The 16,891-nt window shown below is 37.2% G+C and overlaps 1 protein-coding gene across 1 annotated transcript in view; it reads left to right on the top strand.

The window, feature by feature from the left end:
- Window positions 1-16,891, top strand: part of LOC115215434 (cilia- and flagella-associated protein 65-like) — a 1,408,515-nt gene that overhangs the window by 638,604 nt on the left and 753,020 nt on the right. Inside the window, exon 18 of the mRNA XM_029784597.2 lies at window positions 3,306-3,391. Coding sequence (XP_029640457.2) covers window positions 3,306-3,391 — 86 coding nt within the window. The remainder of the gene's footprint in view (window positions 1-3,305; window positions 3,392-16,891) is intronic.

The following is a 16,891-nucleotide window of genomic DNA, read 5'->3' on the forward strand; positions in this document are numbered from 1 at the left end:
AAGAAAACATCAATAAATATTTTTCACAGTTACATTTCCAGAGTAGGTTTCTAGTGGGGGAATTAGATTTTGTTTTAGATATTTTCATCTTCATAATCCTTTCTGTTATAGGCACAAGGCCCGAAACTTTTGGGGCATTAGGCCAGCCAATTACACTGACTTTAGTTATCATATCTATTTTGTTATCATATCTATTTTGAGATGCTCTGTGTTTCATTCAATTAATTTTAAATATAACAAAGAATTTAGTAAAATAACTTAGTTCTTATTAAGTTAGTGTTGGAAACATAAATTGTGACTAAGGCTTGGTAGAAGATTTTAATTCAATACTTATGAAAGCAAAACAGTTGTACTACAGAGCCAGAGGCAGTTTTGGCCCTGTTGGTATCAAAAAGATTAACTGGTGCTTATTTCATCAACCCTGAAAAGATGAACGACAAAGTTGACCTCAGTGGCATTCGAACTCAGAATGTACCGACAGAAGAAATACTACAAAGCTTTTAGTCTGGCGTGCTAGTGATTCTGCCAGCATGACACCTTTATTTGCACCTTCATAATATTATAGTTGGAAGGTTGGAAGAATGTTTCCAATATTTGTAGTGAATACATCAAGGTGTGCAAGGTGTGTCATGAAGGTTCATTATCAAAAATGCCATTAATAACATAGTGACACTCTGCTAGAAATTTGTCCAGAATTATTTTTACAGGCGTTCTGTAAATCTGGTAACAGCATGGAACCAAGTGTGTGAGAAAATTGGTGTGTACTACTAAGTATATTAGTATAATAAGTAAATAGCATTTGAATAAATAGAACTGTGAGCTAAACTTTGAGCTGTGTATTTTTAGTGAACACATAATTTTAACATTACTGTAAACATAAATGGTGTGGCTAGACTAATGTATTTCATTTTGTGACCAGGATAAAAGCAGTGGATTGGACAAGTTTCAGTGTATCACATGACCTTGTCAGTGGTTACTAACTTACCTTATTATTTAAATTTTACTAATGTTTGCATTACCGTTATGAAAATTAAGACAAAAGAATTTAATCCTGTCTATTTTGTGTATTCTATAAACAGCTATTTGTTAATAGTCTGTCTCTGGTTGGGCAAGTTAGTAATATATTTTGTGACCTGATGGCAAAAAGCATTGATACTACTACTCATGTTGATCTCTGTTTTCTAGCTTGATTTAGAATGGGGATGACTGAATTGGACATACTGCTGATAGACTGCATATTTATTAGTGGGTAGGGAGGCTTTATACTTTAAATCTGCTTGAGTCATGATAAGTTATCCTCTTGTTCTTAGCATCCTGCGGTAACCTCCCCAGCTTTCTTCTGTATTTCAGTCTGTGGAATATTATGTAAATCTTTATAGACATAGAAGACAGATGGGAGTTCTGAGCATACCTAGTCTGTACTTACTTGTAGTTGTACTTGTGATGGTGTTGAGCTGGATTCTTCTCTGGTCCTGACGGCATCACGAACCATGGCAACCCATGCTCAACGGTCCTGTGCCAGGTCACTGGAGATAGCGAGCCATTCGTGGGTCCATCTGTGCAGACTGACCACCTGTGGACCTGAGAGTTCGGAGAGGTCCTCCTTTATTGTCATTTCCCAGGTCTTCAGTTGCCCACCCGTGCATTTGCACTAGTTGGGAAGTGGAGGTGGGAGGAGGACATCGCGAATCAGCTCACCCTCTGGACACCAGGCCACATGACCTAACCACCTTAAGCGCCATTGTAGAAGCACCAGAGGGAGGGGCCAGAGATTCAGGCGATGATGATGACCAGCTGTAGCAACCCGATCAATGCGTCGGCAGTGAAGAATGCGGCGGAGACAGTCATTGCCAAACACCTCCAGCCTTCGCTGATCGACTACCCTCATAGGCCATGTTTCACAACCATAGAGGAGGATAGTATGAACGACGGCCTGGTCTGTGATACCGGTTTATATTCTTCTTTATTGTTGTTGTTATTTCATCTCAATTTAGTTTTGATTAAGCAAACCTATGATGAAATCTATTCTAGCCATGAGCTACTTACTCACTCCACCAAGGAATTAAACTAAAAGTTTACATACATGTGAACCTTTAATTTAATTCCCTGGCAGAATCATCAGCATGACACAACAAATGATAAAGCTCTACCTTTGAATCACAGGTGCAATCCAGTGAAGGGGCCACCACACAGTTTTAGACTACACAGTTTCACTTACAAAGCTATGGTATTAGAAGACACTCCTTCAATATGCTCTACCATGGGATCAGGTCAGAGACTTCATGGTTATGAAATAGACCCTTCAAGCACTCAGCTATATCATATTCACATTAGCAAAATATCAAACATCTTGTATCTAGAGCTATATTAGATAATGTATCCATCACTTAGTAGAGTGTGAATTGCAGAAAATTTGGCTGCTACTTCTGCTTGGTCAAGTATTCATTTTAAAGGCATTTTCTCATTAGCTCTTAGCATTCTTGATGCTGGTGCCATGTAAAAATTACACAGTGCACTTTGTTAAGTGTTCGGTGTTAGAAAGGGCATCCAGATGCAGAAATCATACCAATGCAAACATAGAAACTGGCAGAGCCTTCTGGCTTGTCTGTTCTTGTCGAACCATCACACACATGCTGGCATGGAAAAAGAGATATTAAATGATGATGATGATGCAGCTGATGATGATGATGATAGCAACAACAATGATGATGACGACAAAGAAGAAGAAGAAGAAGAAGAAGAAAAGGAAGAAGAAAAAGAAGAAGAAAAGGAAGAAGAAGAAAACGAAGAAGAAAAAGAAGAAGAGAAGGAAGAAGAAGAAGAAGAAGGAGGAGGAGGAGGAGAAGGATGATGATGATAATGATGATGATGATGATACGATACCAGAACTCTTCAGGTGCAGAAAATCCTGGTTCACAATGGTAAAACTATTATATGGGGTTGATGAAGAGTTGAATTTAATCTGAATAAGAAGACAAAGAATAAGTCGAAGAAGAAGAAGAAGAAGAAGAAGAAGAAGTCTGTCACATTAATTCCAGTCTGTGTTGTAGTTTGGAAAAGTCTGAATGTGAATTGCTGAAGTGTTCATTTCTGTGATAAATTTAACATCATGTAAAATTCCAACACAGATTTGGTTACGTAAAAAGTTTTTAAGAGTATGTGTGATGCATGTCTGTCTGTGTGTGTGTGTGTGTGTGTGTGTGTGTGTGTGTGTGTGTGTGTGTGTGGTGTGTGTGTGGTGTGTGTGTGTGTGCATACATATACACAGAACTAAATGAATGATTTTTTGCTTTCTTTCTCTTTAGGTTCCAGTTGTGCATTTACTGTAATCCCACTCAGTATTGAAATCCCAAGCAACAAATCAGCAACAGTGAAAATTATTTTCACTCCTGTAAGTAAAAACATGTTAATTCGATTGACTAGATTGTTTGAGGTATTTTCATTTATGCATGGAAAGTAGAGGGTTGATAAAACTCACTACACAGTGCAATTTGTAGGGAACAAATTAATTGGCATGCACTAATTGTGAGCAGAGAAATTTGGAAGAAGTCAAGCTGTGAAAGAAGCAAAGTTTTTTTTTTTTAAACTAGCAGTATAGCCCAGCGTTGCTTGGGCTTGTTTTCTTTTCAACCCTTTAGAATTGGAATTTTTGAAAAGTAAAAATTTTGCATTATGTAGCTTGTTATTCTCTTTAAGTGAGCATTTTTCTGGTTGAAATACACCGTAAAATGGTGACACAGTAGTCAAAAAATCGTAAAAAATAGGGATTTTCATTGAAAAAAAAGTACCTTTTTGATGTAAATAATTTTTGGTGTTAACATGGTCCGATTTGAATTTTTTCTTCTACGGAAGGAAGAGCAAGCCTTCTTCTATCATACTCTCAATTTTGGTCAACTTGTGCTGCAGGGTCTCGGAGGAGATGGTGTTAGTTGAAGGCTACCAAACCTGCCATACACAGACAACTTCAGCTTTATATATAGAGAGATAAAGCCTTAATTACTGAGATGTACAATATAGGTGCAGGCAACAAGAGGATATCTATGAGTGTGGTGTAGGACCATATGATGTGCTAGAAACGGCAGCCAAATCCGCCTCGAGTCAAATCGTTGCTGTCATAGAGAGAGAAGAACACACTTGGATGTTGTAGTCCTTGTGTTGGTAACGGTGGTGGTGGTGGCGTGACCTGCAGTTAAACAACAATGTCGTGAGCAACAACAGCAACAGCAACAACAATAACAGCAACTCCTCCTCCTCCTTCTCCTTCTACTACTACTACTACTACTACTACTACTACTACTACTACTACTACTACTACTACTACAGTATAGCAAGGTTAGATGAGCTGTAATATTCAAATCAGGCAATAAACCATTGCCATGTTCATGGTCACTGTTAATTTGTGGTTATAGAATTTTAATATATATTGATTTCTAACATTGGCACAAGGTTGGAAATATTGGTGGCCAGTCATGTCTGTTCTGTTCTGTTCTGTCCTGCTGCCTGGTCAGTTAAGATTTTTTCCCCATTTTCCTTGCACTAGCTTACCACACTCATACAAGGTTTTTCATAAAAGCTTCAAGTTAAAAGTAATAGAATTTAGTACATAAAACTGTGACTGTCCAGTCCACAGGTCATTCACCAGTCTCAAAGATGCTGTCATATAGCTTAGTGATATCTTTATCATCTCATTATTTGTTAGCATTACATCAACAGGAAGGTTGTTGACACCTACTGCTTTGCTGCTAAGAAGATGTTTCTCTCATGTTGGCTTCCAGAATTTCTGGTAAGCAGCATGACATGTTACTGTCACTATTCAACTCATTACCAGACTAGGCACCCTAGCAGAGACACTCATCATATTTCTTCTATATCTTCAGGGTGTCTTTCATTCTTGTCAGGACTTGGCCCTCCTCAGCCTTGATGTTGCATTGGTAAAATTATTCTTTTACTATTTTACTTGTTTCAGTCATTTGACTGTGACCATGTTGGAGCACCACCTTTAGTCAAATCAAATCAACCCCAGGACTTATTCTTTATAAGCCTAGTACTTATTCTGAACCGCTAGGTTACGGGGACGTAAACATACCAGCATCGGTTGTCAAGTGATGTTGGGGGGACAAACACAGATACACAAACATACACACACACACACACACATAAATATAATATATATATATATACACATATATATGACGGGCTTCTTTCAGTTTCCGTCTACCAAATCCACTCACAAGGCTTTGGTTAGCCTGAGGCTATAGTAGAAGACACTTGCCCAAGGTGTCACACAGTGGGACTGAACCCAGAACCATGTGGTTGGTAAGCAAGCTACTTACCACACAGCCACTCCTATGCCTATGATATAATAGCTTTTCTTTCTCATGTGCTGCAGCCATACAGTTCTTTGGATCCCTGATGTAGCTTTGAATTCCTGAGTATGTTCGCCTGTAAATAGATCGGAGGGTCTCAATCAGGGCTCTTTGTTTTCCTTCGGAGGAGAATGAGTAGACATACAAAGAGACTCCCATAGTAGTACGTAGAAAACCAAACCAGGTTAAGACAAAGCCACATGGTGGGAAAGATAATGAAGAGAGGCAGAAAAAAAGGCCTTCAACATAGCTTCAGTGTCATAACAGAAAAGTAAAAATTAGAAGAATTTGCCATTTTACAAAAGCAACGTCAAGGCGTAGGAGTCGCTGTGTGGTAAGTAGCTTGTTTATGAACCACATGGTTCCGGGTTTGGTCCTACTGCGTGGCACCTCGGGAAAATATCTTCTACTATAGCCTCGGGCTGACCAAAGCCTTGTGAGTGGATTTGGTAGATGGAAACTGAAAGAAGCCCGTCATATATATGTTTATATATATGTGTGTGTATATGTTGTGTATCTGTGTTTATCCCCCTAACATCACTTGACAACTGATGCTGGTGTGTTTATGTCCTCGTAACTTAGTAGTTTGGCAAAAGAGGCCGATAGAATAAGTACTAGGCTTACAAAGAATAAGTCCTTGGGTCGATTTGATTTGACTAAAGGTGTTGCTCCCACATGGCCACAGTCAAATGACTGAAACAAGTAAAAGAATAAAAGAATAAAAGAATAATTTTACCAATGCAACATCAAGGCTGAGGAGGGCCAAGTCCTGACAGGAATGAAAGACAACCTGAAGATGTAGAAGAAATATGATGAGGGTCCTTAGTCTGGTAATGAGTTGAATAGTGACAGTAACATGTAACACTGCTTACCAGAAATTCTGGAAGCCAACATGAGAGCAACATCTTCCCAGCAGCAAAGCAGTAGGTGTCAACAACCTTCCTGTTGATGTAATGCTAACAAATAATGAGATGATAAAGATTTCTCTAAGCTATATGACAACATCTTTGAGACTGGTGAATGACCTGTGGACTGGACACTCACAGTTTTATGTACTAAATTCTATTACTTTTAATTTAAAGCTTTTATGAAAGACTTTGATGGAAATTTTGAAAATGAAATTACAATGCCATGTACAGAACTCATACATTTAAGCAATACATAGTTTTAGTATTTAAATACTGCAATAAAAATTTGACTGTGAGTAACTTATGATGATTGTTAATCCGTTACTGTAGATATCTGGGGGAGTGGCTGTGTGGTAAGTAGCTTGCTTACCAACCACATGGTTTGACTAAAGGTGGCCACAGTCAAATAACTGAAACAAGTGAAAGAATAAAAGTATAATTTGACCAATGTTCAGTCCCACTATGTGGAACCTTGGGCAAGTGTCTTCTACTATAGCCTCAGGCCAACCAAAGCCTTGTGAATGGATTTGGTAGACGGAAACTGAAAGAAGCCCGTCATATATATGTTTATGTATATATATATATATATATATATATATGTATGTATGTGTGTGTGTATGTTTGTGTGTCTGTGTTTGTCCCCCTAACATCACTTGACAACTGATCATGGTGTGTTTATGTCCCAGTAACTTAGTGGTTCAGCAAAAGAGACCGATAGAATAAGTACTAGGCATCCAAAAGAATAAGTCCTGGGGTCTATTTGCTCGACTAAAGGTGTTGCTCCAGCATGGCCACAGTCAAATGACTGAAACAAGTAAAAGAGCAAAGAGTAAAGAGTATCTAATAACTGTTGCTTCATTTGATACAAACTACATTATTCTGTCTTGCCTTGCTTTGCTTTGCTTATTACTTAGGCATCAGTTACGAGTTTGCTGTATTCTGGATGAATGACTTTAAAAAGACGTTGATAGTCTTCAGTTTTACAGGAAATGTTGATTCACTCAGATAATGTTGTTCAGGAAATCGTTCATGTTGAGCTTCATAGAAACAGGCAAAGAAGTAAACAAACATTGGCACAAACATGGCAGTGTGGTTATGAAGTTTTCTTTGCAACAGCATGGTTTTATGTTCAGTCCCACTCCAGGGTACCTTGGATGAGTGAGTTTTATTATAGCTCTGAGTTGATCAGTGCCTCGAATGTGAATGTGTGTGTGTGTATGTGTGTAATTAATATGTCGTTATATTTGTGATTGTCTCTCTCTCAGTGTTAGGTGACTAGTGTTGGTTTATTTATGTCCCTGTAACTCAGTGCTTCAAGCAGAAATGAAACTGATAGAATAAGCACCAGACTTAAAAATGAAGAAATATAAGTACTGGGTTTGATAAGATTAACTGAACTTTTCAAAGAGATGCTTCCATATGTTCAGAGTCTGATAAATGAAACCATTAAAAGCATAAATGAAAATAAAACTTAAAATACAATTTTACTCAATACTTTTTAGTTTTTCCAAGAAAAAAAGAGCAAAACTTTTCTTTACTTTCAAAATACTGTACTAATTAACAAAGTTACTCTAAATAAATTATTTTGCTAATCAGTAATTTTTTTCCAATGCTTATTTCAGTGTTTTGAAAGATACAATATTCATAGCTTATCTACAAGTAAATGAAATATCAGAAAAAATAATATAGCTAATGAACTTCTTGAAAAATGCACCCGCTGCAATATTTCAGCTACCCTGGGGTAACATTCTGGTTTACAACTTGGATATGCAAACCTTCACTTATATCTTTTGTTCCTCATTTTGGCACAAGGCCATAAATTCTGAGAGGAGAGGGTTACTTGATACCTATTTCTTTACTACCCACAAGGGGCTAAACACAGAGGGGACAAACAAGGACAGACACACGGATTAAGTCAATTACATCGACCCCAGTGCATAACTGGTACTTAATTTACCAACCCCGAAAGGATGAAAGGCAAAGTCAACCTCGGCGGAATTTGAACTCAGAACGTAGTGGCAGACGAAATGCCGCTAAGCATTTCGCCTGGCGTGCTAATGTTTCTGCCAGCTCGCCGCCTTAAGTTAGTTGATACCACTGACCTCAGCACTTGACTGGTATGGTATGTTATCAATCCTGGAGGGATGGAAGAATCTCTGCAGGATTCAAACTCAGAATATAAAAAGCAGGAAGAAATACCACAAGGCATTTTTTCGCCCATCACTCTAATGATTATGCCCATTGGCAGCATTTTATATACTGGTTTCAAATTTCAGCACAAGTCCAACAGTTTTAAGGGAAGGGGAAAGTTGATTACATTGATCCTAATGCTCAACTGGTATTTATTTCGTCAACCCTGGAAGGAAGAAGAGCAAAGCTGAACACGGCAGAATTTTAACCCATTACATAAAGATGGATGATATGCTGCTTAGCATTTTTCCTGGTGTGTTAATGATTCTGCTAGCTTGCTGCCTTGGCTTTTTATATACTAACAAAAAAAAAAAAAAAATATTACTCACTGATGTTTCTTTTATGGAAGACCTTGATAGAGAACTTCACTCTCATATTCTGACAGCTGTCAAGATGCCTTATAACTGTAAAGTCTTCCATATTAATGAACTACATAACTATAATGCATATATGCAACAAATGAAAGCTACTGTATCATGTAAAACTTGTTATATTTCTATGTTTTTTCACTGAAGCGGTTTATTCAGACCGATGAGATTTTTTTTTTGGTAATGGTGAAACCAACATCTGTTATGCAGTAGAATTAATCAACCAAATAGCCAGGCCCCATTAATGATTAACTGCCAAAGGCTGTTTATAGTCTTAGATGGCAGCAGACATTGACTTTTTAATTCTTGATTCAGAAGGATGTCTAACATTTTCCTATCAATAATATAGTATTTAATTTTTTTTTATTTTTCTATTATTTGCATGGGATGTTATTGCAAAAGCAATCATTGCGTCTGAACTTACAGCACACTGGGAGGACAGACACGACGTTTCTCACCATCTGAAAAAGAACATTAAAAAAAAAAAAGGCAAATATCAGAACTTAGTCAACGAGACCCTTATCAAAGGATAGCAGTTTCATTCCTTACTGAAGTTAGCTGCATTATTGTATTATGTTATTTTCTGCAGAAGATATCTCTGGAACTGAGACAAATGAAGAAAGCCACCAAGAAGCTAGACATAGAAGCTGAAAGCAGCTCAAAGTGGCTGTGGATGACAAAAGACCCCAGGTGGAACCTTTCTGTAGGTGAAGACTAATTAAGTCCTTCTTACTCTACTCAGATGAAGCATACAGCCTCAAGGGCTGAATGTTTGTGACACTTAGGAACTTGCTGATGATGTCAAAGTGATTCCAGTAATGCAATGGATTCAGAAGAACCTGCAATACATCTGTGGAGCTCTTGCTATTTCTGTGTGAGGCAAAGCATCTGCAAAGCTTGTTTCACCTTATTTTCCTGACTGTCTCCATTTTGTAGTCCAATTTAATTTGTTTACTTTTCCATGAAACAGTAATTATTTGTTGCTGATTGTAAGTGATAGACTGGATGTTTAACCCTTTAGCATTCAGATTAATTTGTCAAAAGTAATCCTTATTTATTCACATTTAAAAAAATTTATCTGATATTATTTTGTAGCTTCAAGATAGGAAAGATGTAATTGCTTATTTTTAAAATGACATTGCAGGGTAGGTGTGAGATGCTGGTTCTAGCCAGTTTGAGCATAAATTGTGTAGAATATTTGGGCTGGATACAGCTGGTTTAAACACTAAAGTATTAAATCTAGTTAAAGTTTACTGTTCTGTATTTTATTCATAGCAAGAGATTTTCTCCCGTCAGTTTGCACCAGTAAACTCAACTACAAATACACTCATGCACACTCGTTCACATATGTTATATGCTTACACTCACACACACACATTCCTACACAATCCAATACAAGAAAGCAAATGTAAAAGGATGATGATGATGATGACAATGATGACAATGACGATGAGGATGATAATAATGATACACACATACACACACGCACACAGGCACACACACACAATATGATGGCTTCATGCACACTTTCTACTTGATAGCTCTCCACTTAATAATAAGGTATTTATCAAAGCCAGGCTATGGTAGAAGCCACTTACCTGAAGCATTACAGAATGGCATTAAGCAAACATAAAAACTACACGATTAGGAAACTAGATCCTTTACCAAAAAGCCTCACCTGTATCTGCATTCAAATCACCATCAGCTAGCAGGATGCATGGCTGCTCTTAAATACAAAGATCCTCCCTGGTGACCCTCCCCTAGTAAGTAGAAAGGTTGACAACTCACAAATCCCTTCAGGTAAATAGCCCTGCTCGATCTGTAGAAAAAGTGTAGGTAGTAACTCTGTAAGATGTACCCGGTGTAAGCTTTGGCCTCATAAATAGTGCAGTAATATCAGAGGAAGGTTAACAGAGAAAATAGCTTTTGTGTTTGGTAGAAGCACAAATACAATAAACACTGAAAATGTGCAGAAAATAGACTCCATCATCTGTTGTAGAGGTAAGCTAGAGGTAGTAGACAGCTTCTGTTACCTAGGTGTTCAAGTCAGTACCAGAGGTGGATGCTCCAAAAGCATAGCTGTCAGAATAAGATTAGGCTGGGCAAAGTTTAGGGAGCTCCTGCCTCTGCTGGCAACAAAGGGACTCTCTCTCAGAGTGAATGGCAGATTTTATGATGACTGTGTGTGAACAGCTATGCTACATAGCAGTGAAATATGGGCTGTGACAGCTGATGGCATGCGTAGGCTTGAAAGAAATGAAGCCAGTATGCTTCGCTGGATGTGCAATGTCAGTGTACATGTTTGACAGAGTGTAAGCATCTTTAGAGAAAAGTTAAGCAGAAGGGGCATCAGATGTGGTGTGCAAGAGAGACAAATGCATTGGTATGGTCATGTGATGCATATGGATGAAGGCATCTGTGTAAAGAAGTGCTGATCCCTAACTGTGGAAGGAAACTGGGGTAGAGGTAGACCAAGGAAGACATGGGATGAGGTGGTGAAGCATGATCTCCAAACTTTGGGCCTTACAGAGGCAATGACTAGTGACTGAGACCTTTGGCAATATGCTGTGCATGAAAAGACACATCAAGCCAAGTGAAAACAGAGTCTTGGCTGATGCTGGTGTCACGTAACCAGCCCCCATGCATGTGGAAGGTAAAATGCACTTTTCAAGCATTGAGCCTCATGGAGGCAAAGTGGTTGAGCTCCTTTTGAGCGTTGGGCCTCACATAGGCAATGACTGAGACATTTGACATTATGTTCTGCTTGAGAAGATCCACCGAGCCAAGTAAAATGGCAGTCATGGCAAATATCAGTGTCATGCGAATAACACCCATGCTGGTGGCACGTAAAAGCACCTTTCGAGCATTGGGCCTCATGGAGGCAAGGACCGAGACCATTTGATAGTATGCTGTCCTTCAAGTGTTGGGCCTCATAGAGGCCCTGACTGAGTCCATTTGACATTATACTGTGCTTGAGAAGAAGACCCATCATGCCAAGTAAAACCACAATTGTGGAAGATACTGGTGTTCTGCAAATGGCACTTATGCTGGTGTCACATAAAAGCATCCATTACACTCTTGGAGTGGTTGGCATTAGGAAGGGCACCCAGCTGTAGAAACCATGCCAAAACAGACTGGAGTCTGGTGTAGCCTTCCAGGTTGCCAACCCTGGTCAAAGCATCCAATCCATGCCAGCATGGACAGCAGACGTTAAATGATGATGATGATACAGTGTGCTCTATCGAAGGAATGAATGAAACAGCAAACACATTTGTATTAAACAAAGAACATCAACGTCCATTTATGTGTTCTGCATTAAAGGACACCGGGATTTGAAAGCAGCATCCTTTAAGAATAATTGCAAAAGCTGGAAATATACAGAAGTATATTGAAGTGAAGGTTTCTGTTAAAGCTTTCAATAATAACATTGGCAAATTACATATTAAAGAAACAGAATGGAATAGGTTTCTGTAACTGCAGGTTAAAAGTGCTGGGAATTTCTTGACTGTTGGAAGCTTATTGCAAGAGTTTAACACAGCAGCCCATCCATCTCAGCATTTCTATTTCTTTTATGCTAGTGTTTGAGCTGTTTGCTATCCAGCTCACATTTCTAATTCACATTTCAGATTAGGGCCTGTTAAATTTGACATCTTGAACAAATATAATAATTTTTTTCCCAGGCTTTGTATCAATGCATCTCAGAAGGACACTTAATCTTACATACTCAAGATTCCTAGCTGTCAATGACAATAGATGTGTACGCCATATTTGCTAGTATTCAAATGATGGATCAGGGCAGTTATAGGGAGTGCTTTATTGAAGCAGCAGTTCTCTACAAATGAATTATCTTGAAAAATGAGAAACCAAATGGATACAGATGTTCTTCAAATGTTTCAATTTTGGATTAGTTTTCTTATGGTAAAGTATAAAACAAAACCTACAAGTCTGTTTATAAATTTTATATCAACATTGGAGTGAAATGGGGAGCAGAGTGCTGGGTTAAGAGTGAAAAATTATCTCCCTGAGTCATGCTGACTCACAAGGGCCAATTTCCTGGTTTCCATCGTGTATAAATTCTCCACCTGCATGGCACACCAGTCCGCCACAGGATTACAAATTCATGTTGCAGGTCCAGGAATTGAAACCACAATCTTACGACCATGGTCTAACACCCTAGCCACTAAGCCATGTGCCTCCACAGTGTGTTTGGTAATATGTCTTTGTATATTTGGTTATGTTCTTTTATGTTCTGAATTAATGTTTCACCCTGGTTGACTTAGCTTTTCTTTCATGCAAAATTAATTTTAAAAATTTCCAGTTCAGTCAAGAATTGTAAAGCAAATTAAGTAGTCTTGAATCTTGGGTGTCACAGGGACCATTACTTAGTTTCCATGGCATATAAATAACTGAGTTCACAACATTTTCCCTCAACTGGACACTTGTTTACAACTGGGTGGACTGGAGCGATGTAAAATGAAGTGTTTTGCTCAAGAATGCAAGGGACCACTAAGTCCTGTAATTGAAACCATGAGTTTGTGACTGTGATTGCAACACCCTAACCACTAGACCATCCACCTTCACAGTAATGTATTGAGGTTGATATATGATTAACTGTACTGTTGAAGGAAGTGCTCCATCATGACTACAAGAAACACTGCCATCACTACCACTGAGGCTGGTGGATTAACCATTAAGCAAAATAAGCACCTGCTTAGGGCATCAAGGAAAGTAGGGGGCACCACAGAAATGGTAAATGGTTTATGGCACAAAACAAATAATTTAAAACTTGCTAAAATAACATTTAGGATGTCTTTATCTCTACTAAGTATAGATGTAGATATGTTACCTAAGATTAATTTTGAGGATCTAATCAAAGACTTTGCAATTCGAAAAAATAGGAGGAAGCTTTTCAAATATAAATAAAATGGAAGTATAAAAAATAAATTCCCTCTTACTGTTTTGTTTCGTTTTGAAAAATAAAAATTTATTTTATGCATTGTTATTGTTTATATTTTGAATTACATAATCTTTTATGGGGGCACCAAAATCTTTTAAGTGCTTAGGGTCCTGATGGGTCTTAATCCAACCCTGCTGGTCAGACCGCAAAAATTGCACTATTTTGATGACATTATCTGGGTACAAAAGCATTTATACTAGGGGCATATATTCTGGGTGTGTTATGAGTGCTCCACACACCTATCGAAAATGGTAAATTCATCATAAATGTTAACCTTACTCATTAATTTAATCACAAATCTTAATGGAAAACTTTTGTTATATCCCTGCTTAAAATTTGGTGGCACTGTTTTGTGCCCAAATTCTTGAGGGCTAAAAGAATGGAAAATGAGGTCCCAAAAAGAAATGTAAATTTAATTTGCACTATATTGTTTAGTAATAAACTTGGAACCCTAGCACAATGACATACTATATATATAGCAAATTATACTGAATATGAAACCACATGATATGGGAATTCCAACATGCCAGTCAGTAACCCAAATATAACCAAAACAGAGCTGTAGTGTATAGCTGAATTTATTGTGGAAACATTTATAAGAGCGTTAAGTAAATTCACTGTTTGTGTATTACTATTGTTATTAGATTGTGGTATTGGATTATCTAGAGTCCTATCATATCTAGTGGTTTGCAAATTTTGAAATATACGGTTATTAGAATTTTGTTGAGATTCAGTTAATGTTTATAGCATTGTTGTATATTCTCATAATGCTACCTCTTGAACTAGTTTTATATTGAGTATTATTTGGTGCTTCTATGACTGTTCTGTATTTCTATACTAGTATTACTATTATTTGAGTGTGGCCATTGCCAGTACTGTCTGACTGGCCCTTGTGTGCCGGTGGCACGTAAAAGCACCCACTACACTCTCGGAGTGGTTGGCGTTAGGAAGGGCATCCTGCTGTAGAAACTCTGCCAGATCAGAGTAGAGTCTGGTGCAGCCATCTGGTTCACCAGACCTCAGTCAAATCGTCCAACCCATGCTAGCATGGAAAGCGAATGTTAAACGACGACGACGATGATGATGATGATGATGATGATGATGATGATATATTTATATTTGTTAAGTTTTCTTCCATTAGAGCTGGTGATAATTGATCCTATGTTTGGCAATGTAGAAAAAGAAATTTTAATTGTTGGTCTATTGAATATATGATGCAAGAATATAGGCTTTATCAGGAATAGTTCAACAAGACAGTAATCTTGGTATTATATTTGATAAAATATTAATGATAGCAGAAACAAGAGGCTCAAATATATTCTGAGAAAGCCTTGGCAATTATATGGTGCACTAAAAGAACTTGGTATTTTCTGCTTGAGGACAAATTTCTATTGGAGTCAGGTCAAAACTTACCAGAATTTACTTCCAGCAACAATTTTGGTTTATCAAAATTAACATCTGAATGCATCATAAAGAAGCTTTACAAAGAACATTATTTGATTACAAAATATTTTATGTAAAGTGATCTGAAATACCACATACTAATAATGCATGCGTTGGTGTGAATTTATTTATTTTGGTTCATATAATTGTAACTATAATAATGATAATAATAATTTTCTTTCTGTCCATCTCTTTTAAAAACTGTTATGAAATATGAAAAGATATATAAAATTGAAAACTACTAGAGATAATATTTTATCTGGCACATTGAAAAGAATTTTTAATAACAACTGAACCAATTGTTTTGTTGTTGAAAGACTATTTGCACTATTGAAAAATAAGTTGGATGCTGAAGGTGGCATCTTATGTAATGGAGAAATACATGTTCTACTAACCTGATTGAGTACATACATAAAATCTGTGTATGTGGTGTGCATTGTGTATCAGATGCAACAAGGAATTGATTGAAATTAAAAGCATTGTGGTGAGATTGCTGTAAAGATGTGGAATGATATGCAAGATTCTAATGTGTTTAGAATAAAACCAATGTTATCTCCTTTAGAGCACAAACAACCTGAAAAAATACAAAACAGTTGGGTATATGTGCATATAAATCATGCTTTATGCGAAGAATTTAGGACTATTCTCACTTATTGATGCATATTCTAGGTGGCTAGAAGCAATAAGAGTTATGAATAAAGAAGCAAAAAAGTTAAAGAGATTTTAAGAAATGTGTCTTGCGGAATTGGTGTATTGGAAACATTAATTTTTGACAATGCCTGGGAATTTCATATTAGCTTATGTACATAGTTTAATAAGATTATATGACTCCATGAAAACATCTCCATAACATTCAGAATCAAACGGAATTGCTGACAGAACGGTCACAAGTGTTAAAATGGGATTAGAGCATATTTATCAAATAAAGGTTTTATTAATGCGTATTTGAGCTGCATGCTTCTGAGTTATTGGAAAATCCCTCACTTAGGAAGACATCTTAGTCCATCTGCTTTGATGGGCATACAATAGCGATCACTAATAACAATGTCTTATGAAACTGCAGCTCAATTTTGGTATCGATGCAGAAGAAATGATGAGCCATAACAAGCAGGATTTATATCTCAAGCAGGTAATAATGTGGCCGTAATTGTTAAGGGTGAACAGGGTATGCTGGTTCGTTCAGATCAAATAAACGACAATGACACAAATATTGATTGTGAACAAAATGTAGAATCGGTCCCTGCAGCTTTAAATAATAATCTGGATTCTATGAATAATTGTTATTTGATAACTGAAACAGGAGCAAAGATTGCAGATGGTATTAGATGCAGTTCTCAAATAATGAAAGGAATTAAACCAGTTCATTTCCCTGGAGATGTGGTTTTGTTATTATGCTAATAATATTGTAGCATTGCATGCATATTACATGCTTACATGTCAAGGTAACTGTTTAACATGGTTACTAGTTTAATGCCAGGGAGCTTAGCCACTCAACTGAATAATGCTTCCGTTGGTAAATTTTAGAGAGCAGCTGATTTACTTGGATAAACACCTTAAAACCTAACATATAATTATATATGCACTACACAGCGTTTTTAAGGTAATGCAAAATGTAAGTTAAAAATTTTTTTTAGTAAATATATCATTTACTAAATTCTT

Source organism: Octopus sinensis, linkage group LG9, assembly GCF_006345805.1.
Source record: "Octopus sinensis linkage group LG9, ASM634580v1, whole genome shotgun sequence".
NCBI classification, from domain to species: domain Eukaryota; kingdom Metazoa; phylum Mollusca; class Cephalopoda; order Octopoda; family Octopodidae; genus Octopus; species Octopus sinensis.